The sequence below is a fragment of the Zingiber officinale genome, chromosome 2A (genome assembly GCF_018446385.1).
Source record: "Zingiber officinale cultivar Zhangliang chromosome 2A, Zo_v1.1, whole genome shotgun sequence".
NCBI classification, from domain to species: Eukaryota; Viridiplantae; Streptophyta; class Magnoliopsida; order Zingiberales; family Zingiberaceae; genus Zingiber; species Zingiber officinale.
The window spans coordinates 9,805,738-9,832,052 of NC_055988.1; the positions used below are offsets into that span (position 1 = coordinate 9,805,738).

Genomic DNA, 26,315 nt, shown 5'->3' on the forward strand with positions numbered 1-26,315 from the left:
ATTATTATAATTGTAATAGTTATGAAACTTAACTGCTATGTAGTTGTAACAATTACGAAATCGTAATTATTACAATAAAAATTATAACTATTGTAGTTGTAGTAGTTACGAAATCATAGTTACTACAACTATTGTAGTAGTTACAAAATCATAGTTGCTACAACATGCATAATAACTATGATTTTGTATCTACTACATGTATAGTAACTACGATTTTATAACTACTACAATACGTCTGACCAATTCAAGATTTAGGCAAGATAATAATAAAAATAGTATAAGAAAAGTTGTATATTTTACGTGGTGTGGAGCACTCCGTTTGATAAAAAAATTTTAAAAAAATGAAGCACCCTTTAAGAATTTTTTTAAAAAATAGACAAATTTTTTTGTATGCCCAATAATAAAATTTAAGATTTCATTTTTATTATCACTTTGAAGTCCTCTACCACCTAGACTTTTCATTCTCAAGTCAACTAATTATACCAATTCAAACCCTCTATCCTCGAGTTGTTCTTCCCAAAATCTTACAATTTTTTTTATATATAATTCAAGTACTCGAGCCCGATTAATTCAGAAGATCGATGATTTTTACCTATCAAGTAAATCTGAAATACAATTTTTATACCATTTGAAATTCAAACTTTATTATTCCTCTAAATAAAATAGAAGTCAATTAAGATAAGCAATGCCAATAAATGATCTTTATTGTAAAATCTAAAACAATATTATTTTAAATAAAATGGAGTAAAATTCATCCAACTTACAAAAATGGTAATTCACAGATTAGCACAACAAATTATTATCATTATTATTAAAATATACAGTAGTGAATTGTGATATTACAAGTCAATACTAAAAATAACAATTCAGAGATTACCAAGTCAATACTAACTTCTGTGTTGTCAAAGAAGAACACTGTAAAGAGAGTGGAAAGAAGGAAGAAGACAGCAGAGATGCTGCAGACATCCCAAACAATTGGATGAACAGAAATGATCACCAGTAGTCTCGACAAGAACAAGAGCCATCTTTGAAAGAATGAAACCTACTTCGATCCCTCACCACAACTTCCCTTTCATATACCTTTGAAATGAATTTCATCACCCTGTGGCAATCCCTGCATATTCTCAAGTTCTTCACAATCCTTATAACACTGCCTTTGCCCATCCTCGCCATCCCAAAAGCCACTGCGAGCTTTTCGCTGTGCTGCGCAATGGCATCTTCCTTCTCTTCTTCTTCTATGTCATGCAAAACATTGGCAACCTCTGCAACATAACCTTCTTGCCTAATCCTCGTCAAGATGTCTATCAACTTATCATAGGCCTCCTCTTTAACATTGCTTTGTTCAACGTTTGCAGTGAAGGTGTACACGACCTTGTCGACTTCTATGGAACTCCAGCCTGGGCTTTTCCTGATGCTCTCGTTGCTCATTGATCTGCGCACATTGGCGGCATCCTTCCACTTACCGGCGACAGCATAAATATTGGACAGTAGAACGTAGTCGCCGGAATCACCAGGTTCAACTTCTAAGAGTTTCTTCTTGACACTTTCAGCTAAATTGACATTTCCATGAATGCTACATGCACCAAGCAATGTTCTCCATATTATGGCATTGGGTTCGTGTGGCATTTGCATTATGAAGTCGTAGGCCTTGTCGAGTAGCCCGGCTCGACCGTATAGATCGACCATGCAACCGTAGTGCTCGATCGAATGCTTGATACCGTACACCTCGCTCATTCTACTGAAAAAATGGTAGCCTTGCTCCACCATTCCTGAATGGCTACAAGCATAGAGGAGTGAGATGAAGGTAACCCCATCAGGCTTCGTCCCATGTCCCTCCATTTGTTTGAACAATTCAATTGCCTCATTTCCTAGCCCCTGCATTGCCAGTGCTGCGATCATGGAGGTCCAACTGATCACACTCTTCTTTCTCATCTCTCGATCGAATACCCGGCGTGCCATTTCCATGCTCCCGCACCTAGCATACAGATCCAAGAGAGCATTAGAAACGGCGATGAAGGTGATGAGCCCAGACTTCTGCAAGTGGCCATGTAGAACCTTGCCGGTCTCGAAGGCCCCAGCTTGGGAGCAAGCCGAGAGGATGCCCGTCAAGCTTACTTCATTCGGCCGGAGGCCCTCCATCAGCAATTGCTGAAAGAAACTGAAAGCGTGGCGGAAAAGACCATGACTTGCGAACCCAACGATCATGGTGCTCCAGGATACAGGGTCCTTTTGAAGCATGGAGTCGAACAATCTTCTGGCCGCTTCCAGCTCTCCCGCCTTGGTGTAACCAGCGAGCATGATGTTCCAAGAAGTCAGATTCCTCCATGGCATTTCGTCGAACAGCTTCCCTGCATTTACGACGTCGCCGTCCCGGAAATGAGCGGTGATGATCGCGTTCCAGGCGACCACATTTGGTTGGGGAATATCGTCGAACGCCTTCCGGGCGGAGGCGACGCGGCCGCATTCGGCGTACATGCTGACCAGCGTGGTCGCCACGAAGAGGTGGGCGTCGAGGCCGTGGTGAATGGCGTGGGAGTGGATCTGGCAGCCGAGGGCGAGGGACTGGAAGTCGGCGGCCGCTTTGAGGAGGAAGGCGAAGGAGAAGCTGTCGGGGGCGATGGAGCGGAGGCGCATGGTGGAGTAGAGGAGGAGGGCACGGTGCGGGGAGACGTCGGAGTGGGATAGAGCGCGGATGAGGGTGTTGTGCATGAAGGCGTCGGGGGAGGGCATGAGGGAGAAGAGGCGGAGGGCGTGGTCGAGGCCATCGGGGAGGTCGGCAGCGAAGAAGAGGAGATTGCCGGCGACGAGGGAGTGAGCGTCGAGTCCGGCCTTAGAGGCGACAGCGTGGAGCTGGTGGAGGTGGCGGAGGGAGTTGCAGCGGCGCAGTGCGAGGAGAAGCGATTGCAATTTGCCAACGTCACACATCAGTCACCAGTTCGGTTCCCACACGGGCGATTCTATATTTATACTTGTTGGACACAAATAATAGACTGAGTGAGCAATTAGTTGAATTTAAAATTATATAGAATTTAAATTTAATTTATAATTGAGTTAATCTGAGTAGATGATGGACTAGTTTTTATCAAGTTTTAATTTCAGAATGACTGAGTGAGTAGAATAGTATGTTGGTCGGACAAAAAGACTAACTAGGTTAGTTTTTATTAAGTTTCAATCTTAGAATGACTGAGTGAGTAGAGTAGTATGTCGATCTGAATTTAAAATAGACTGAGTGAGGACTTAGCTGAATTTAAAATTATACAGAATTTAAATTCATATATTGGTCAGACAAAAAGACTGACTAGGCGAGTTGAAATTTTTACCCGATCGATCCGATATTCATGTGCACAGGTCACGCTTGCATACGTATCAACTTTGTTCAGTGCAAATTCAAGTCTTGAATTTACACTCCTACGCACCCATATGTGAAAGAGTCTCTCCCCATATATTTATTTACAATCCCAATATATATGAATCAATATAAACCAATAAAATTATCTTGAAACTTTCAATATAAAATTTAAATTTCATTGGGAAATATCTTTTTCCTTTTATTTTTTCTCCATTCACTTATTCAATAATACTTTTATCATTTATTTTTTCATCCGGTTAGTTTTCTCCTCCCGCCGTGAGAAGGACGTGTCATAAAAAATAGTGGGGAGTAATCCAATATTCTTTTAAAAAAATAAAAATCTAGATGCGGCAGTAGCAGCGGACCAAAAAAATCTTTAGCAGCTCATGCTTTTATAGTTTTAAAAGAAAATTCTAAAATTTAACAGTTGGTTAATGAAATGGTATACTCATGTCCGTTGTCCATCGTCAAATACTGAATATATATAACGACAGATAAATTATAGGATTAATTTATAATTAAATATTAAATAACTAAATAATGAAAAAAAGATTTTCTTGAAAGAATATATTTATTTAGGGATATAATCGAGCCGAGCCGAACTCTTAGATATTTAAGTTTGACTCATTTATAATCGAGCCGAGCTCGAGCTTTATTTAACAAATATATTCATGGCTTACGAGCTTATTCGAGCTTTTATCGAACCTAAACGAATTTAATAAATATAAATTATAAATTTAAATATCCATTAAAAATTAAATTATATATTTTTTAAAAAATTATAATATTCTTATTAAAATTTATAATTTAATTCTAATAAATAAATTTAATATATTTATCTATGTTTTTCATAAGTAGAATATAAAATCTATAAATTCAATATCAAAATTATTATTTTTTTATTTAAAAGTTGATTCATGAGTTTAATGAATATGTTCACGAACTAATGAACCGAATATTGTGAAGCTTGAGCTTGATTTATTTATCTTAACGAGCCTCATTAAACGAGTTTAACGAGCTTTTATTGAATCGAGTTTCGAATAACTTACGAGCGACTTGACTCATTTACACCCTTAAATTCATCATAAATCTTCTGTTTCATTGTAAGAAATTAATCACTCTAATTAATTGGGCATTACATGAAAACGGTATGTATAGATGATCAGTTAGCCTTATACTAATCTTGTAACAGAAAAAATCTTGCTGTATATAACTTAACATCACTATGATACAGTATAACATGTCTCGGTCGGTTTAATTCTTCTTACCACACGAAGTGCAAGTTTACCAGTGTAATGTCATATCACAACATGCTCACTAGTTATGATTTTTATAATTTTAGAGAAATCTTACTGCACGTTTGGTTTGTAAAATTTTTTTATTTTCTTCTTTTTCATTTTCTATTTCTATTTTTATGTTTTCTAATGTAGTTTTTAAAAAATAGAAAATGCATTTGATATGATAGACTGTATTTCTATTTTACAGAAAAGAAAATTGAAAAATACTTTTGGTAGATTAATATGGAAAATGATAAGTAAAATTATTCTTATTTAGAAAAAAAAAATAAAGATAAAAAATTAATATAGCAAAATTAATCTTATTTCTAATCTAATATAGGATTAAGCTTCCATATTATAATAGTACCAGAGCTAAGCAAATCACAACATAATTGATTGAGAAAATAAGGGGGCGTTTGGTTTGCGTTTTTCATGTTGTTTTCTATTTTTATTTTCTGAGAAAATGAAAAACACATTTGGTTTGCGTTTTCCACGTTCATTTTTAAGAAAATGAGAGAGTATTTTCTAAGAAAACGAAAAATGTGAAAAAATCATTTTCTAAAAAACAAAAAATGCATGTTTTTCAGGAAATGAAAATGAAAATGAGGCAAACCAAACACACCCTAAGATTTTTAGGTGCAAGAGTATAACATTAGACTAGAACATCAAGAAGAATTCAAACAAGGCACTGCATCCATGGAGCTTCTATTCATTCTTTTAAGGTTTCATGGTGATAAAGAAGTATCATACCCTACTAGGAAGTTGACGACGCCCCTGGAGGTGGTGCCCAGAGAGTGCAGTGTGCACAGCAATAAGCAGAATACATACAAATACCTCTAAAATCTACTGTTGCTTTTTGGGTTTGTTAATGCTTGGATTGGCTTTACTTCGTATCATAATTTTTGTCGTTATGTTTCAACTGACTTAGTTAGGTGCTTTACTTCGTATCTTGCTCTCAGTCAAAGTTTTCACATTTTTTCATACTATTGTAGCAGGCGTTTTCGTCCTTAAACAAATTGGACACTTCTGTGCAGCAATAATGGAATTCTGCAATGTTCATTGACGCCACTCCGAGAAGAGATTTCTTGTTCTTGGCGACAGGGATTGAGCCCTAGACCAGAAGGAAATCTATTTAGGCTAGCACAAGATACTAAGTTCAAACATGAATAGATCCAAGGTATATTATGTGATATCTTTTCAAGCAAAGCAGATTTAGTATGCCGACAGGCAAAGCGGCTATATTGCTCTTTCAAGCAGGGTCTGATGAAAACCAGCTTATTCACTTGGAACAAATTAAATAACTGAGGACACAAGATTTAAAGAAACCCAATTGAGAACTAAGACGTCAAATTCAGAAATTGTAGTGAATCTCATCATTATCAAGTTAGGACTTATTTGTCGACAACAAAGATGTTTATAAATAATATCTATGTGCGTATCTGAAACAATCCGAATATCAAATCTAAAAACTCTACATGTATAGAATCATCATCTTGCCTTGGCTACATATTCGTTTCTATTTCTGTAACTATTTACCTGTAACTTTTTCTGCACTATGTGAAATTAATAAGAAAGATATGTTAGAGACAAGTAAGCAAATTAAAAAGTTGTCTATATTTAATCACAAGCTACCTATAGCAAGAGACTGATGTTTCAAGGGAAAACTAAGACGGGGTAGAAGTTGTCATAGCAAACTTGGGGGGTGCACCATATAATTATTCCACATATTACTTGTAATTTCATCACGTACGTTTTCCATCTGAGCTGTTTAGCTTGAATCAATTGGAATCGGCTCTTGATCATTAAAATCATCTTCGACTCCAGACATGAGTATATCATCATAAGAGTATTCCATAAATAAATTATCCATTGCATGATGTCGGCTTATGAAATTATGCACCGCACAACATGCAACTGAAATTAATCTTTACCTAGTAATTGGATAGTTTGACATATCTTTTAAAATTCGGAACCTTACTTTGAGCACCCCAATGCACCGCTCTATAATATTACGACACGTACTGTGCCTATAATTAAATAACTCTTCCTTCCCCCTTAGTCTGTCTTGCCCCTGATAATCTCGCAAGTGATAGCGTCGACCTCGATACGGAGCGAGAAACCTCGGCATATTTGGGTAACCAGAATCAACAAGATAAAATTGATCTGCATATATTGTTTCCAAATTAATGATGTAAAACATCAACATAAATGAATATATATAGAGAGAGTTGTTTATGTTATTTACTACCGCAAGTTTTAGGAAAATTATTTTCATGCCTTGTCAATGCATCTATGAACACCCTGGAATCATTTATTGTCCCCTCCCAACCAGTATACACAAATGTGAAAAGCATATTGAAGTCACATGCAAGTATCACATTTTGTGTAATAATAACCTTTCTACCACGAAAATATGTTTGAATTGATGATGGTGCCCATGCCGACAGGTGAGTCCCATCGATAGCTCCAAGACAATTTTAAAAATGCACAATGTGTTAGTAAGGATAAATTGTTAATGTAAGTAGACACATTAGTGTAGCATATGTACCTTAATATACGAAAACCACTTTGGATTGTTCAATATGTGAGGATGAACGTCATTGTGTTCATATGGTCGAATAATATATGTGCCCAAGGTACAAACAACTCGTAGAACTCGTTTGAACCACTTGCTACTGGTGTAGAATGTATGTTGAAATCGATCTGCATATATTCGATGTCGTGTGTTGTGGCCGACAATTAGTAAGAACATAGCAACACCTTCTTCAGCTGTAACTTTCTTTCCATCTTGCAACAGATTCATCTCTTTTAGTGTACTACAAAAATTCACAAACACATGTTTTGGCATGCGAAAATTGTCAAAGCAAACTTGGGGGTGTCCATCAAGTATTTCTTGTATATACATCCTCCCAGTAAGAGATGAAGTTCGACAGGGCATTCGATCAATGTATCCAAGATATTCAGTCATCATGTCATGAAAAAAATTATTTGCAATACCCAAAACTATCAGAAAATTAATATTTGGGCCTAATTCATCATATTCATCATCAGAGCTTGACATGATCTGCAACAAACCAATATTAAAATCAACACACATGTATCAAATTACCGATAGAATCATCACATAAACACTCAATAAACAATTCATATTGAAAAGCTCAACATAGACTTCAACATTAAATTCCAAAATATTAAATAAGTCTTCAATATTTAAGCCACAAAATCAAACAAACTTCATTAACATTAAGTAGTCTTCAGCTTGGTAATAAAATCACTTCCCATCAACTTGGCAACATATAATCCTACACGTGCTCAAGATTGAGGCAATCCAACCATTCAGCTCTCCTATTTGATGGAATTTTCATGAAAATTTCACGCAGACCAGGTTTAAGGAAAGCTTCGGTAGCTTTTGTGTATGATTGGGTAGATAATGATTCCATCCTATTTAAAATCTGCATGCACATCTCTATAGAGTATGGATCATTGAACACGCTAGTTCCAGAAGAGCAGGATATATCTTGTTCACGTTCTAACTTAGCAGCCCTCAACTTCAGGTATTTTTGCCTAGAAATAGATTTTTCATTCAGCTATTCCATGGTATTACTCCACTTGTCCATACAAGCCTCATATTTTTCAATTCTTGAAAGTTTAGGATCTTTACGTTGATGACTATTGGATGACTCTGCAACACGACAACGTCAATTATTAGGTTCCCCTCTGACATCCTCATTCTCGTCATCAACGACTTCAACATATGAGTTAACACCTCTATTAATGAATGCTTCTTCAAGCTCTCTCTCTTCATCAGATGTGGGAGGTAATTGAGTAGAAGCCCTATGCATATCACCTGTTGTTGTTGTCCCACCGAAAACTTCACTAAGAATGTGAAAATGATCACAACCTTCCTTTCATATTGACTTGTACTCCCTTTTATTTTTCTGTACCATTGATTAGGAAAACATTTTATTATACACTAGAATACAATAAAAATATATAATTGAATGGATAAAAATATTTACCATATAAAATTCTTCCCACACTTCCTCTGGAGCGTTTACTTTACCGATGTCTGGATCCATTGTCACACCAGTATGAGCAAGTAATGCAGCAAAAAGTCGTTGTCCGGTGTGTAGACGATTCCATTTACCTTTGAGCCTATCGACACCATAATTCGTCTTCATAGCTTGATATAATTCTTTGTTGATCTCCTCCCAAACCACATTACTAAAGGTAGATGTTTGTAACTTATTTTGCTTCACTTTATCATAAATGATCTCGACAAACATGACAACATTAGCTTTTGACCACTCATATTTCTCCACATCGATACCGGGATTATGCCCTCCCATAATGTCTTCTATAAAACAATTATCTTCATATTTAAGGGCACAAATAGAATGAAGAACAGTAACATCAGTAGAATTAATGAAAAATGGAAAAGAATGTCAGGTCTCTTTCTAAACAATGCATGCAAATAGTATGATTCAAATTTCACTACAAGATTAACTCCACAAGTCATGGCGATATTTTACAGAATTCCTTTAACTAAGAAAGCAAAAAAAAAAATTATCATTCAACTTTGATCCACGCATCTTCATGTGGAAACTCAAAACATGATAGTCTGCATCAGGGAAGTAAATTGTTTTGAGCTAAAGGAACAAGATGCATGATGTTAAAAATTAATAGCATATGATGTTAAGTCAAAGGTTGAAAATCTGCCATAGAACAAATTGAAAATATGACTTTGGATGCTTACCCAATCTGGAATAAGTAGAGGTGGGCATAGATAAATGCCCGTGGCTAGAATTTAGACGTAGCAAGATTGCGATGGAAGGGAAGAGGCAAGCCCAATAGATGGAAGTGACTGCACGCCCAATTTGTGGAGGAGGCGACAGACGCGCACACAATGTGTCGAGGAGGCGACGAACGGAAGGGATCGCAGGAAAATATGGAGGAGGCGAGCTCGACAGCCGGGATGTGGAACTAGCAAAGGGGTGGTGGTGTGTGAGCAACAGGGGGTGAAGGAGGAGTGGTGGTGCGACAGAAGCATGACATTAGCACACGAGGAGAGGAGCAGCGGAAGTGCGACATTAGGGCACGGGTAGAGGAGCGGCGGAAGTGGCGTTTTAGGGCATGGGAGTGTCGGGTAGCACGAGAGTCGGGAGGAAGGGAAAGGAGGAAAAAAATGGTGATAAAGTCAAAGAAAACGGAAAAAATTGTAGAACACCGCGTTTTCATTTTTTTTCCGATCACGTTTTCTAATTTTTTGACCACATTTTCATTTTTTTGAAAACGACATTTCTTAAAACGCTTGGGACGCTTCAATAAATTTCTTAAAACTAATAAATTTCGATCACAGTCGAGAAAGCATCAGCGCAACAGAAGAACTGTCCAATGCTACAATTGCAACGAGGAAGGGCATATCAAGGATGACTGCCCAAAAGCAAAGCTAAAGACAAAAGACAAGGAGAAGGTAAACTACAAGTCAAATTCCTCCAAGCACAAAATCCTGAAGGCCACTTGGGACGATTCGACGTCCTCCGAATCCGAAGTCGAAGAATTCTCGGGACTAGCGCTGACGGCCAACCACCTCTTTGAAGATGATTCAGACTCAGAGATGAGCATAGATCAAGGGGGAGAATCAGAAGAAAGTTGCGACAAAGGGGGAGTATCACCAAGTGAGGTAAGTAAGGTACGTGATCTCACCCCTACTCAATCTTTTCAGTTTATCAAAATGCTTACGAAAGATCTAGTAAAATTAGAAAAAGAAAATGCTGAATTAAAATTGAAACTAGAAAATTCATGCTCATTAGAATTATTTAACAATTTAAAATTAGAAAATGATAAATTGAAACTCCAAATTGAAAAGTTAAAATCTGATGCATGTTTTAAAACTAATGTCTTTCAAAAAATCAAAAATTAAAGTTTATGAAAAATTAAACTGGTATATAAGAAAGCATCAGGGACAACTTAGAAGAATTCCAAGAAATTATATACCCCCTAAGTTCTTAAATAATCCTATAGGAAGGAACCTATACTGGTTTCAAAATCTTTACTAGTTTAAATTATTTTTAAGTTAGGGCTTATAGTGAGAAAATTAAACATTACAATTTCTTTATGAGGTTTTGTCTAAGAAAGTGGTTGTTGCTCCAATAACCAAGAAGGCTTAGTGTCTCGCCACGACATGAAAACCAAACTATTAAAATAAAATGTTTAATTAACTTTCTGGTAAAGCATTAAAATTAGAATTATATAATGCTTTGAAAAGTTTTTTTAAAAAAATATTTTTTTTGGAAATTCTTCAAAAATATTTTTATACCAAGAAAAATATTTCTTGTATAAAATTTTGACTAAAAAAAAATATTTTTTGCAAAAGTTAAGAATTGTTCTCTGAAATTAGAACTTTTCCTTGAAAATTCTTAAAAATACTTTTGACTTAGAAATTTTTTACATGGATTTTAAATTCGAAATTTCAAATTTTTACTTGGAAATTTTTTTACTACCTTGTTCCCCACTATTTTTGCTGTGATCAAAGGGGGAGATAGTACAAGTTTAAGTTTAGGGGGAGTTAGGAAAATTATAATTTTTTTAAACTTATGTTGCAAATTCTATTATTGCAATTTTTGTACTTAAAATGTTAGTTTAGTAATTTTCTTAAATTACTATTTGGTTGTTTTTACCCTAACTTGAACTTGGGTTAATGTATATCAAAAAGGAGGAGATTGTTGGACCCCGTGGTTGTTTTGATGTGATCAACCAAGTTAGTTAGGTTTTATTTGTTTTTGATCCATGTGTCTAAGTGTGCAGGAGCTTAGGAGCGCAGGAAGTCGAGCGGAAGACGCAGCTAGCAAGAAGGACGGCACGGGAAGGGAGTTGACGGGCTCGGTGTGTCCGAAGGACAAGAGAGCTGCGAAAGAGTACACCGATGGACGAGAAGAACATGTGCGACGTTCGAGGAACGTAAAGCCGAGCCGGAAGACTGCTCGAGGAAAAGGCTGGAAATTGGATTCGGGGTGAGCCCTATTCCGGTTGGCCACAATCACCCAAGCTATCAGAGCATCGGAAGCCAAAAGGAAGTGTAAAGGAGCTGGAACACTAGCTGCAGGCACCCTCAATGAAGCATTGGAGGTGCCTGCGTTGTCCTCAACCTTGGAGGCACCTCCTACAAGTGTTGAAGGCGCCTTCAACACTGCTTGAGGCGCCTCCAAGCTGGTTAACTCGACCGTTTGAGCGCGGATAGAGTTTTATCTGCTTGACTTGGTTGAAGGCGCCTTAGACCTTTGTTGGAGGCGCCTTGGACCTTCGAGATAAGATTTCTGGGAGCTATTTAAAGGTCCATGGAGCTAGGAAATCAATATTCATCGAAGCAATCAACTCTGTAATCATTCCTAGCAACCTCTGAGCATTCTAAGTGTGTAAAAAAGGCTTCTCCGCCTACAGTGAAGGAGATACTCTAGTGGAACTGTTCAACCATCTTGGATTAACAACTGTTTTGGTTGTAACCAAGTTAATTTCTGATCTCCTTGTTAATTCTACTTATTTCATTTGTTTAGTATTGCATTTTTAAGTTGAAAGTATTAAGGAGGGTATACTTTGATTTTTCAGGTAACTCATCCCCCTCTTGCCGACCCTGCTGCACCTACAAACACAATCATGAATAACAAACATAACATCATAACTATCAACAATAGGGATGACAATTTCACCCGAATCCGATGGATAATCCGACATCCAACCTGAATGGAGGAGGATATGGAGAGAATTTTTATACCCGATTATAGTAAATGAGTATTCGGGTATGGGTATTTTGGGTGTGGGTATGGAGGCGGATGTGGTAAAATCCTACCCATACCCTACTCGATACCCGATATATTTATTTATTTATAAGCCTCATTTTTTATTGGGAAAGAAAAAACTTTAGTCCGTTTTCCGTCTTAGAAAAAAAAACTTAGTTTGTCTCTTTATCCTGTTATCAACATGCATCTCATCTTCTTTTCCACATAAAATGTTCACCCGATCGAAGGAGTGTGAGACGAGGAAGAGATGACAAGTACATTGAAATATATATTTTTTTTAAATGAGAATGGTAGGGAATAATAGGATGATGGGTAGGATATGGATACCCGAAACTCCGATGGGTATGAGGATGAGTATGAAAGTTAAATACTCGATGGGTATGAGGATGAGTATGGGTATAGATATAATAAATGGGGATGAGTACGAAAGATATGAAATCCTACCCCATTGCCATCTCTAATCAATAATAGGTCAACATATAAGGACAAACAATAAAGTATTGAACTCAGGAGCAATATAGGATAGATTTAAGGTAAACGAGTAACTACGACTTTATCAAAACATGACAGTAAATAATCATGCAATGTGATCAAAACTACCCACCTCAAATGCAAACCATATCATAATGGTCTTCAAGTCAAAGGATTTGCTTCAAGCTCTAATCCTACATATAATGACACGAGGAATATTTGAATATCTATAACCAATTAATCAACCCATTAATTTAATTAATACACCAATAATTAATTAATCCATTAATTCAATTAACTATCAAGTTAATTAATCAACTTAGAAGTAGTTAATCACTCAATTAACTCTTTAATTGATATCTAATTAATTCTATTATCCTAATTTTAATTAATCAACTTAGTTAACTTGGTCAAACAATTATATCAATTCTACATTAATTACTTTAATCATCTGATTAATAATTGATTAAACTATTTAATTAACCTAATCAATTTAATTAATATACGCATCAGTAACTCAATTACCTCTCGTTCCTTACTATTCATCGTCGTCGTCGCAAACGGCGGTCGAAGGTCAATGGAGATGGCTTGGGTGGCCGCCGGTGAAACAGGTTCGACTAAAGAGTGAGACGAGGCATCGGCGGCAGAGCGCTGCGGCGGCATTGCACGACTGCTTGGCGTCAGATCGCATGGAGCAACAACGCCTTGAGCACGGGGAAAGAAGAGACGTGGATGAGTGGCCGGGAAGTGGGGGCGGCGATGTGAAAACACTACGCTGGCGGTGGGGTTCACGGCCAGCCGGCGTGACGAGACCCACTGAGGAACCTGCACGTGCGCAAAGAGGAAACAACGGAGGAGCAACTTCCGGCAGTTGGGGAAGGATAGGGACACGACGCCAACATCGCTGGTGAGTGGGCAGGGGAGCAACTCCGGCGGTCGGCGTGTAGGTGGCGTCGTGGGCAGACGCGGCAGGGAGGTGCGTTGGGACGAAGCGACGAGGATTTAATAAAAACCTAAGGTTTGATTAATGAAACCTAAATTTATGTTTAATCAACTCCATCTTTAAATAGGTATATCTAAATAGGTTTTATTTCTTATTTATTTATCTCCAATCAAATATAAAAAGATTTCTTTAAAATCCAGAAATTTTTTAATAAATTTTATAAATTCATATAAACTGGCTTACTGATAAATTATCCACTAAAAATATTTATTTCTCTTAAATAATTTAATTATATCAATCTTTAATTATTTTAAATCCTTCGCTTTATTTTTTTGATATATTACATAGAGATTGTACCTGATTTATTTTGTCGATTTTTGTTTCTCCCTCTGTAGAGCTACTTTCTTATGATGCTTCTCCCCCTTTATTGATGCTCTAGATGCTCATTGCGAAAGAGCTTGCTTCGTTGTCTTCTAGGTGAGTTGCCATCAATGCGAGTCCGGCTTGAACTTCGATCTCTGACTATAACGACGTTTCGTCCCACGCCACTTTAAGATTTTTATATTTTGACTGGATCGGTTTCTTATTCTTCTTTTTCTTGTTCTTCAATTTAGGGTAGTTGTCTTTGACGTGCTATTATTCATCGTAGTGGTAACATCTTATCTTTCTTCTTCTTTTATCCTACACTTGACTAAACTTATTAGCTTTAAACAACTTTTTGAATTTTCTTACTATCAATATCGTTTCGTCATCGTTGAGGGATGTTTCGAATTCTGGTTTATCCATTTTTGCCTTTAAGACAATGTTGTGCTTGGACTCCTTTTTCAGATCTGCACATCTAGTTTCATGAACTTAAAATGTAAAAAATAATTCTTCTAAAATACTTACCTCTAGATTCTTAGAGATGTAATATGCATCTACTAAGGATACCCATTCAAAAGTCCTAGGAAAGGAGTTAAGTGCGTACCTTACTGAATCTCGATTGGTTACCTTTTCTCTGAGATTCGTGAGTCCGGTGATGAGTTCCTTGATCCTTGAGTGGAGGTGTGCAACGTTTTTGTCTTCTTCTAATAGGAGGTTGCTGATCTAGTTCCGAAGCAAATCCCGTCTCACTAATTTTGCCTTTGAGGTCCCTTCATGTAGTTCTAAGCATTTATAGGCTTCGATCCGATTGACTTCTTGAGGTGGTAAAACTCTAAACAGATGAAACTCTGCTTTACCATTTATCACGAAGTCAGCTTACTCCTATTTTGTTCATTGGTATTCTTCTTTACCCTATGTGCTACAAAACCAAATTGCATAATTAGTAATAAATCAAACTCTGTCTTAAAGAATACCTCCATCTTTTTCTTCCAGCTCATAAATGTTGGAGTGTATACTAAAAGCTTAGCTTTTGTAAACATTTATTTTTTAAATAAAAGAATCACATTGGTTAATATCTGCATTTATTTGTGAAATGTAATTGTTCAATTAATTTATATAGTAGATAACATGGAGTGTGGTGTCACACTCAGAAGATCATGTTGTCGGTTCTTTATAAATTATAAATAGTTGCTCATGACTAAGATGGAAAGGAACAAACCATCGGAATAGTCGTAGTGTAATTAAATATTAGTTTATCTTGATTAATAAATTACACTAGTACACTCTAAGTGTATTGAGTAGGACCATTTAGGAAAGTTCTTTTTGTATTGACTTAGTAGAAGAACTAGACCTTAGTTATTATGGAAGTGTGTGCTCTTAATCCTAATATAATAACAAGCACATATATTTAATATTTATTTCTTTGACTTATTAAAGGGTGAGGTTTAGCTCGATAAATCAATATGCTATATAAGTTGGGAAATGATATTACTTATAGTGTGTGTTGTTGATTATAGAAGGAATCTGTGTCCTTGTTATCTAGGTTGAGAATGCCCTCGAGAGGAGCTCATAAGGATTGTCATGTTAAACCCTGCAGGTGGACTTAGTCCGACATGACAATGAAGTTGAGTGGAATACTCTTGGAGTTAGATATTAATTAAGTGACTTGTCAGTAACTTACTTAATTAGTGGACATTCATTATCTTAAACGCAGGGAGACTAACACACTCATAATAAGAAGGAGCCCATAATGTAATTTGGGATTGGTGCGGTAGTGCGATAATAACTCTCTAGTGGAATGAGTTATTATCGATGAACTTGAGTTGTGTGTTCGGGGCGAACACGGGATACTCAAGCTCATCGGAAGGCCAAAACTAATTTCTCCTCTAGGTCCCTGTCGTAGCCTCATTAAAGCCTCAAGTCCATCCAAATATAAGCTCATCTTGGTGTCCAAGAAGGGGGTCGGTCCAATGCTTGGTGACCAAGCAAGGGCCGACCACATCCTCATCTATAGGGGCCGACCCTATTGCTTGGTGTCCAAGCATGTAGGGGTCGACCACAATATTCAAACAAGAAGGGTTATTTTTGAATTTTTAAAATCTTATTTTTGTATAAAACTATAAGAGAGATTTTAATTTTAAAAACTTTCCTTATTTGAATTAGGCCACATGTTTTAATAGAGAGTTTTAAAAGTTTTGAAACTTTCCTTTTTGAACCATGCTCATGGTTTAAGGAAAAAGGAAGATAAGTTTTAAATTTTAAAATTTTCTATCACCATGTTAAAAAGAAAATTTTATAAGAGAAGTTTTAAATTTTAAAACATGGTTTTAATTTTTAGAACTTTCATTTTTTAACTCCTACTTTAGGAAAGAGAGCTTGTAAAATTTTATAAGAGTTTTTCTTCTTGTAAAATTTTATAAAAAAAATTAATATTCCTTTCCTCTTATGAGGGCCGGCCACCCTTGCTTAGTGCCCAAGCAAGGTGGCCGACCATATTTAAAAAAATAAATAAAATCATCAAATTTATTTTTGGTGATTGATTCAATCAAGAGGAAAGAAAAGGAAAATTAAAAGGGAAAAGGAAAAGCTAGAGGAAGATTTTAATTTTTGTAAAAATTCTTCCCTTATTTGCCTTGGGCAAGTATTATAAAAGAAGGGGTGAGGAGGCTTCATAAAAAACAACAATTCTTATTCTCTTGCTTGGAGATCTTGGTGTGGTCGGCCCCTTCTCCTTCTCCTTTCCCTTTGCTCTCTTCTCCTTGGTGGTGGTGGTGGCCGGATTTTAGAGGAAGAGGAAGGAAGCTTTTGGGTGGTGTTCATCTTGGAAGATCATCGTCCACACGACGACCAAGGCGAGACGAGGAATACGGCAGAAGATCTCGAGGTCATTAGCATACAAAGAGATGGTATAATTAGCAATTATTTTCCGCATCAAGCTAGTTATTTTTCTTTGTAAGAATTCCAAACACAAGAGGCATTAGATCTAGTTTTTCGAATTAGTTTTTCGAGTTTGTGTTTTCTTTGTTTTCGAATTTGTGATTCGATTGTTCTTTTTGGTTAACCTAGAGTTATTTAAGAAAATTAAATATTAGCTTTCCTTAAAAGGCTTTGTCTAGGCGGTGGTGGTTGCTCCATATCCAAGAAGGTCATGTGCCTCGCCATGCAGTCCTGGAAGCTAATTTTGGAAATTAATATTTAATGGAATTAATAACATAGGTGAATTTGAATCAATAGTGTTAAGTTCCGCTTGCGATTCAAATCTAAACCATTAAGAATAAATAAGTTAAATTTGGAATCAATGATGTTAAGTTCCGTCTGCGATTCCTAATTTAATTTCTAAAGAACACAATAGGTTATTTAAGAAAAGGTTCGACACTTGTACAAAAAATTTTGTGCAGTGGAACTGTTACGTTTTCCTAGGACTAACCAACAATAAATTCCCCCTCAAACTTCGGTGAATAGATGCTCAGTCCGACCATCTCTTGTGCTTTGATCGGTGATTAGTCTTCTTGAAATATCCTGGCTCTAATACCAATTACAGGTCTCTTGCGGTCGACTATAGGGGGTGAATAGCCTAATTAAAAGGAAGAGACACAGAAGGAGTTACTTGGTTTGCAATTAATGGATTGCTAATCTAAGAAAATTAAAGCTCACTAAAAATCTCCTTTGGGCTAAGTAGCCTCTTAAAGTAATCAAAGCTCATAATTACAAAGCTAAACTCAAATAGAATCGTTTTCAAGTGTTGTATTTAGCTTCTGGGATCAGGGTTGTATTTATAGCCCTGATCGGGGCGCCTGGAAGGGTTCCAAATGCCTAGACCAAAACTAGGAGCTTGGTGTCCGGGCACCTGGAATTGCTCCAGGCGCCCGGACCATAATCAACATCCAGTTGACTTTTCATCCGGGTCTTCCACTCCAGCTCCACTTGCCTAAGTGATTTCGACTACCAGAATAGGGCTTAACCGAATCCATTTTTTTGTCTTCTTGAGTGTCCTTCTACTCTGGCTTCTCGTCCCTCAGAACTGCCGAGCATTTCCTTCTCATCCGCCAACGTACTCTTCTACAGCACCTCATCCCTCAGATGCACCGAGCTCATCGACTCTCTCCCATACTGTCCTTCTAACTAGTTGTGTCTTTCGCTCGACCTCCTGTGCTCCTAAGTTCTTGCACACTTAGACACAAGGACATTAAAACATAACAGGACCTATCTTGACTTGGTTGATCACATCAAAACTATCATAAGGTACTTATATATCTTAAAGTAATTAAGAAGAACTAAGAATATGTTCCTGGTTTATGGAGATGATGATATGATCATACGTGGATATATGGATGCCATTTTTAGATGGATAAAGATGATTCTAAGAACCAGTCTGGATTCATATTCATATTAAAGGGAGATCGTTATTAGGAAAGAAATACAACTCGAGAAAATCCCACTAAAAGGAACTTTGTGGATTCTTTGACAAAGACTCTACCACAAAGCAAGTTTGAGAGTCATGTTCATGCTTACGATTTAGGACACCGTAGCGATTGGTATTAGGCCAAGTGGGAGTATTAGATTTTGAGGAATGTCCTAAGGTAATCACCTTACAGTTTTTACTAAATATAGATTCACTATTTGAGTGCATATTATATGTTTGATTATCTTAAACTCATTTACTGAATGCCCCCAATACAATTTATAGCATGAGATAAATTGTAATTGGATCACAACTAGTGATTATCTCTACATGTGCAATTATGAACTTATTAGAATTTCGCTAGTTGTCGAATCAACATTCGAACATTATTAATTTTGTAAGACTAACATGAGTTATACTTTTAGGTTCACCAAGCAGTTATTTTCTCACTAGCTAAAGACATTAGAATGTCAAGAGTTAAACGTAGATGCTAGTTATGGTAACTAGTTCATTGGAGTGACTCGTTGTAAGACTTCATATAGTTATCTATATATATGGATATATCTGTGAAGTTCCAACTGTAGCTTGAGTGCAAGTTTCCTTCGACTTGAGGTATACAAGTCATCTTGATCATGGAAACATATACTTTGACATCTTAAGCAAGTATATCATTGAGGTATGGACTCGAGATGATTGAGTATAAGTCGAAATATCAGAAGATGTTTGGATAGCCCACAGAGGATTCAATGCTCCTTGCCAGGAGACGTATATCCTATGACCACTCGTTAGGATTATTACTCAAAGTCTTTGACTAAAGCATCACATGTTAAGAGTACGAGACTCTTGTACATATGTACGAGTAATTTGAATCCGTAGAACAAGGAAATATTACTTGGGCTAGGTGTGACGTAATCAATCTAGTGGAGACAGATATATAGATCATGTTCTGAACCAAGTGGGTATAAGACAAGTGAAAGAAACAAGACACGACTCACTATAGCTGTTGAAGGGTTTAGATTTAGTTCTAAGATCAACTATGATTTTTTGACTAATTGGGGATCATGATGTACTACTAGGCGTCACTCATGATCGTTCTATAATTAAGTAGTTAATTATGGATGACCAAGATAAATCGGGAACCTATTGGGTCACACGCACTAACGAGTCTCTAAAAGACCTAAAACTAGTTAAAGAATAAGATTCTTAGATCAAGAGATAAATATTTGGTTAGACCATGCATAAGACAAATGTGGAAATATTTGTCATGATGGAAGAGCGGATGAGCTACATCTCTTATGGTAGAGTTGAATCATATTTGGTTTAATCATAAATTAGTCATGAACCAATTTAGTTTAGTTGTGAACCAAATCAAGGGGTTAATGGACTAATTTTTAGTTAAGGGATAATGGGTTGGATTTGGGCTTTCTAATTCAACTCATTAAAGAGGATTATATATAAATGTAATTAAGAGAGAATTATATACAAGTTTCATTATTTGGTTGATTGACTTTTGGAAACTCAATCCTTCTCGCCCTCCCCTCTCTCTCCCACCGCCAACAAGAGGGTTCTCCCTCTTGTTTCCGTGACCACCACAAGGGAGAAAAACTCTCCCTTGTGTACTTCTCTTATTCTTCCTCTTGATCCTTCTTTTTTGTTAGATCGAAAGCGCTAGAGGAGGGGGTGAATAGCGCTCGTGGCTTTCACTATTTTCGACTTCGTAAATCGCACGAGTTTAAGTAGCAGAATAAAGAAAAGGGAACAACATAAACACACAAGGACACAAAGAGTTACTTGGTTCGGAGCCTGTGGCGACTCCTACTACAAGACCCGTAATCGTTGATCGCTTCCGGTGGGCAACAACTATAAGCTCGAAACAATAGTACAGATTAAGATTTACAATGAGTGCAGAATGTAAATTATACCGAACGACAGATTCTAAAGAAAATGGAGCTCCGGGTCGTCGGAAGGTTGCTGCAGCACTTCGGGATGAACTCGTTAGCAGTAGAACGCAGAAGGATTGCTTGTGAATGCTTGTTCTAAGCTACTGCTCGAAGTCCCCTTTTAAACAATGCTGGAGGCGCCTCCAGTGCCATCCAGGGCGCCTCCAACGAGCCGATTCAGCCGTGTAGATCAGCGCAGACTTCTTCTGCGCTTATCCTGCTCAAGGCGCCTTCATGGCAGTCCAAGGCACCTTCAATCCCAGCTCCAAGGCGCCTCCAGATCCAACCAAGGCGCCTTCAGCTACTCTTCACGGACTTTATCTGGCTTGCACCCGAGACACCTCCAAGTTCCATGGAGGCGCCTCGGACACTGTTCATCCGAGGCTAAGTGTGCTTCTTTGTTCCTACAAAATGTGTTAGTCCCAAACACAAACCCTGTAAAACAAAGTTAGTACAGAAATAATATGATAGATATAATTGACAATCATCGGACTGTCCGGGTCTGACTTTGGATTTTCCACCGGAAACCCTAGGTCGACCCGACGCCTACTGTTCCCTCTGCGGGGAACGCGTCCTCACCTACTCCCCTCAGGAGAGATTACCTGATGCCAGTCCGGTCCTCCAGACCGACTGGACTTTCCGCCTAGGGTTACCACCCCCTAGGACCTAGGGTTATCACCCCCTAGGGTTTTTCTCCACTTAGGGTTACCACCCATAGGACCTAAGGTTACCCCCCTTAGGATTTTCCTCCACCTAGGGTTACCACCCCCTAGGACATAAGGTTGCCGCCCCTTAGGGTTTTCTTTCACCTACGGTTACCACCCCCTAGGACCTAGGGTTACCACCTCCTAGGGTTTTCCTCCACCTAGGGTTACCACCCCCTAGGACCTAAGGTTACCCCCCCTTAGGATTTTCACCTTGCCTAACCGCAGCTAGGACTTTTGCCTAAGTATCACTTAGGACTTTCCTGCAAGCTCCATAAACCTTGTTAGATAACACCACAGCTTAACTTTGAACCCTTTGTCATAATCAAAACTCAGGTTTGATCATCTGGTGCTTACTGTACTAACAATCTCCCCCTTTTTGATTATGACAACCTTGGTTCAAAGTTAAGTAAAATATAACATTAAATAAAAGAATAAATAACGGAAGTTAACCATGAGCATCAATGCATAAAAAAAATTTAAAGCTTATGCTCCCCCTTTCATTATGTTTAATTTCTTGATTTTTTAACTTTGACTTTTCTCTCCCCCTTTGACATAAATCAAAAATAATTAAGAAGAGAGAAAAATATTCTATTTTAATTTTAAGCTCCCCCTGAAGGGTAGCATAGTTAAGCACTTAGATTTTGATAAAAATTTGATTAAGTACTTAGCGTAAAAAGGATTTTGTCATAAAAACATAGTCAAATCCTTTGCTTAAAAAAACTTAGTCAAATTTAAAAAGCTAAAGTTGAAATTCTTTGAAAAATATTTAACTAAATTTGAAATGCTTTTGAAAAATACTTAGCTAAATTTGGAAAAGTTTTTGAGAAAAATACTTAGCTAAATTTGGAAAAGTTTTTGAGAAAAATACTTAGCTAAATTTTGAAAAACTTTTGAAAAAAGAATACTTTAGGAAAATACAAGAAGCTTTGTTGAAAGTATTTCATTAAATTCGAAAGGCTTTTTGAACAATATTTAGTTAAACTCGAAGAGTCTTTTCGAAAAATACTTAGTTAATTTTTAAAAATGTTTTTTGAAAAAAGACTTAATTTTGTAAATGATTGTTTTGAAAGGTACTTAGATAAAGTAAGAAAAAAAACTTAGTAATTTTTCTAAAAAATATTGCCAAAAAAAAATTTATTTAGCTATCTGAAAACCACTTTATTTTAAAAGAGATTGATTTTTTTTTAAATGATTTTCAGAATGATTTTTAAAGTGATTTTAAAATAATTTTTCAAATGATTTTCAAAATAAATTTTCAAAATAATTTTTAAAGGATTTTTAAATGAATTTTCAAAATGATTTTAAAAATAATTTTTAAAGGATTTTTAAATGAATTTTTTAAAATGATTTTCAAAATAATTTTTAAATGAATTTTTAAAAATGATTTTCAAAAATAATTTTTAAAGGATTTTTAAATGAATTTTCAAAATGGGTTTCAAAATAAATTTTAAAAATAATTTTTAAAGGATTTTTAAATGATTTTTTTTAAAATGATTTTCGAAAATAAATTTTTTAAAAATGATTTTCAATATAATTTTTAAAGGATTTTTAAATGAATTTTTAAATGAATTTTCAAAATAATTTTTCACTCATGGCTAGTAACTTCCGAAGGAGAGACTTGTGCTCAAGGAGTTGTCTCGAGGAGCTCAATGTGGATACGAATAGAGGCGAGGTTCGACAACGTCGCTACGGTTTATGTCATTCTCGTTACAGGTCATCCGTGAGATATATCTAGCGTAAATTTACTTTTCATAAAATTTTAATTATGTGATCATGTTGGACATGTTGTATTCTTATATACATGTAGTGTGTGTGATGTAATAATTAGGAATTATTATTGTTTTATTTTTCGCTGCGCATATTTACGAAACATGTTCTAGCACGCACCCACATTGGGCATATCCCAACATCCTCCACCTGAGTTGAGCAATCTCTGACGAGTCTTCGACAAAAGGTATCTAGTCTTAGAGAGGAAGAGAGGACTTGCAATCTCGAGCTAATAGATATGTTCCATTCTTGGAGCTCAAGCCATCCTTTATCATCTTCTCAGTAGATCATCACACTTGCACTTAGCTAATGCTGTATACTTGACTTGCTATTAGCCTTTTTTTTACTATTATTAACTCTATTTGTCTACTTGTTATTTGCTATGCTTTTATTATGCTTGTATTCTTTTTACCTTGCTTAGTTTGTATGTTTTGATGAATGCCAAACGGGGGGAGGGGGTTTAAGATAGAAAAAGAAAAACCATAACCATAACTCATAAGAAATAAAAAAACAAACATAATGTTTATTTTCTCATTTATGCTGTTATTTTTTGCATATCTTTTTTCTAACTTCAGAGTGTTATTACATAAAAAAGTGGGAGATTGTTGGTACAGTTAGCATTGATGATCAAACTTTAATTTTAATGTATAACAAAAGGTTAAAAATTATATGTTGTGTTCTAATCTATTTACCAAGTGTGCACGACTGAAAGACTTGATAGGAACCAGACTACCAGGCTAAATTCCAATCGAGTTAGGGAGGACTAGATGATTAGCAAGAAGTCCAGCCAAGTCAGAGAGGATTAGACAATTGGCAAAAAGTCCAATCATGTGAGGGAGGGTCAGACGATTGGTTGAAGTCCAGATATGACATATGGCAGGAATACCTAGTGGGACAACAGATCAAGGTCAACTAAGTCCACAAATGGTAAGTAAAGATAAGAAACTGGAGGAAAGATCTAGTGAGGGTGTGTTCCTAGTTGAAGGAACAGTAGGCCCCGGTCCAACCTAGAATTTTAGAGAAATCTAAAGTCAAGATCAGACAGTCCTGAGATTATCAAAATATTTAATACTTATTTTCATATTATTGTCTATTTTGCTAATTCTGTGGTGTAGAAAATTAAAGTTGAAAGTTGGCTAGAAAAATGGTCTCCAGACACTTGGGAAGGGTCTAGGCACTCAGAGGTCCGAGTGCCTATATTGAGTCCAGGCACCTGGATTAACCCGAACATAGTTTCTTGCACAGATGAGTTGGTGCATGCTGATTGACCATCACACATCAACATTAAGGCGTCTGGGGATGGTCCGGGTGCCCGAGACTAGTCTGGGTGTTCAAAGCTGGTCTAAGCGCCCAGGAGTGGATTGAGGCTACTAGATAGAAATTCGTCTAGGTGTGGCCATGCAAGTGATCTGGCCGCCCAAACTGGGTTTAGGAGCCCGGAGTTGGATAATTCAGCGACGAAACAAGATTGAATAGGCCTTGATCCATGCGCCTAGGGGTGGTACAGGTGCTCAAAAATGCCTATAAAAGAGACTTCGACCAGCAACCTTATATCATCAAGCGCTACGGTTTTCATATTCACGTGCTACACCAAAACGCTCTCCACAACGCTTAGAAGCTGCCCCGACAACTAACGTTCAAGATTCTACGTTCGATTGTTGGTATAATGTATTTTGCACTTTAACTTTTCATCTCATTGTAATTATTCGATTGATATTAATGGATTATCCATCGGAAATGTTCAAAAAATCTGGGTTTTGGAATAGGAGTCGTCGAAGGCTCCGAACCAAGTAAAATACTTATGTTCGCTTTCTCGTATTGTTTTCTTTCTTAGTTTAATTCTTCCGCTACAAACTCAATTTCAAAAGAAAAGAAATGTTTTTAAAATCGCATGATTCACCCCCTGCCGACCCTACAACATCTTCCTTGCTCAAGTCTAATTGATGTCTTATCTTCATCAATATTTGAAGAAAGAGGTAGCTCATGACATAATATAAAAGGAGCCCACTACCATAGGCCAAAATATGCTTTATGCTACACATAAATAGTACATCTACTACTTATCTTCTCATTCCCATCTCCCTATAGATTGACTTGAACGTCGAAGTGGATGAGCTGGAGTATTCTATGACCTCCATTATTCTAATCTCTCACTCACTCTTTTATCCCTTGTAGGCCCTCGAGATGACTTGGGCCTGTTTGCAGTGCCCGGGGATCCTCCTCCAACTTCATAGATATCTCCGGTAGTCCCACCTAGAAGATCGCTCACCGATGGCTCATTCGTCAAAGATCTCGGAGCAAGATTAATTGACAACTTGATAAAATTTTCGAAAGTCAACAAGTAGCATCTTTTTAGAAATCTCTATTGGAGGTAAAAAATTGAATAATATGAAAATATTAATATTCGGATTTGAGCTAGGAGAATATATATGTTATTCGAATTTAATTTGGAGTTTGGAAAGATAAATAATTTTAGCCCAAACTTTATTGGAAATGAAATTCGAGCTCGAATTTGATTCGAATAGCTCTCGAATTTGATTCGAGCATCATCAAACTTTAGCTCAAAAGAGCTTAAATTAGAGCTTGATTCTAATTATTCGAACATTTAATTATTCAAATTAGTAGTGTTGTATTTATAAAATCGGTACTGCTGCAGTGTTTATCTTCAAAAACCTACATCATTACGGACAAAAGCTTCTGAACACTCGAAAAACAAATATATATTATAAATTTAAATTTAACTCGAAAAATTAATCGAACATATTCGAGTTCAACTATATTTGATAATTTTAAATACGAATTAAATATTATTTGCACGAATTCAGAAAAATACGTGAGGAAGCTCGATTTGTTTGCATCCTAGTCTCTACCAATAACTTATAGCTAATCGATCTTGCAAACAGCAAGATGAGTGCAATGAATTGTATCTTGCTATATTCTTATAATTCATTCAATTCCTAAGCAATTAGTGATGAAAAAAAATAGTTAGGAGAGTTTGTGAGGCATAAAGCATACTTTGAAAATTTATTTATAAATAATATTTTAGAAAGAAAATAACTACTTTGATCTCGTTATTTTCTTCACACATCTATTTGAAGTAAATAATAAAAATTATTTGAACCCCAATTATATAATTCATTCAATTCCTTATTAGTAGATTCAATTAATAATGATAATTAAGCAACATTTAAAGTCTTAATCGTGATAAACTATAAAATTCAATCTTCTACTCACAAATTTATAACTTTTATATTACAATATATAATCAATAGTCGACGAAAAAAAATAATTAAGAAATTT

General features: G+C 36.4%; 1 protein-coding gene across 1 annotated transcript; it reads right to left on the reverse strand.

Annotated features, from left to right (window-relative positions):
• Nucleotides 1-783: 783 nt before the first annotated feature.
• Nucleotides 784-2,941, reverse strand: LOC122040668 (pentatricopeptide repeat-containing protein At1g74630-like). The gene has a single exon (XM_042600077.1). It carries the CDS (start codon nucleotides 2,923-2,925, stop codon nucleotides 994-996), a length of 1,932 nt encoding a protein of 643 aa, XP_042456011.1. The 5' UTR covers nucleotides 2,926-2,941; the 3' UTR covers nucleotides 784-993.
• Nucleotides 2,942-26,315: the final 23,374 nt, after the last annotated feature.

Bases quoted from the DNA above. Each gene is read 5' to 3' on its own strand.
- LOC122040668 (XM_042600077.1), bottom strand. From the start codon at position 2,925: ATGTGTGACGTTGGCAAATTGCAATCGCTTCTCCTCGCACTGCGCCGC.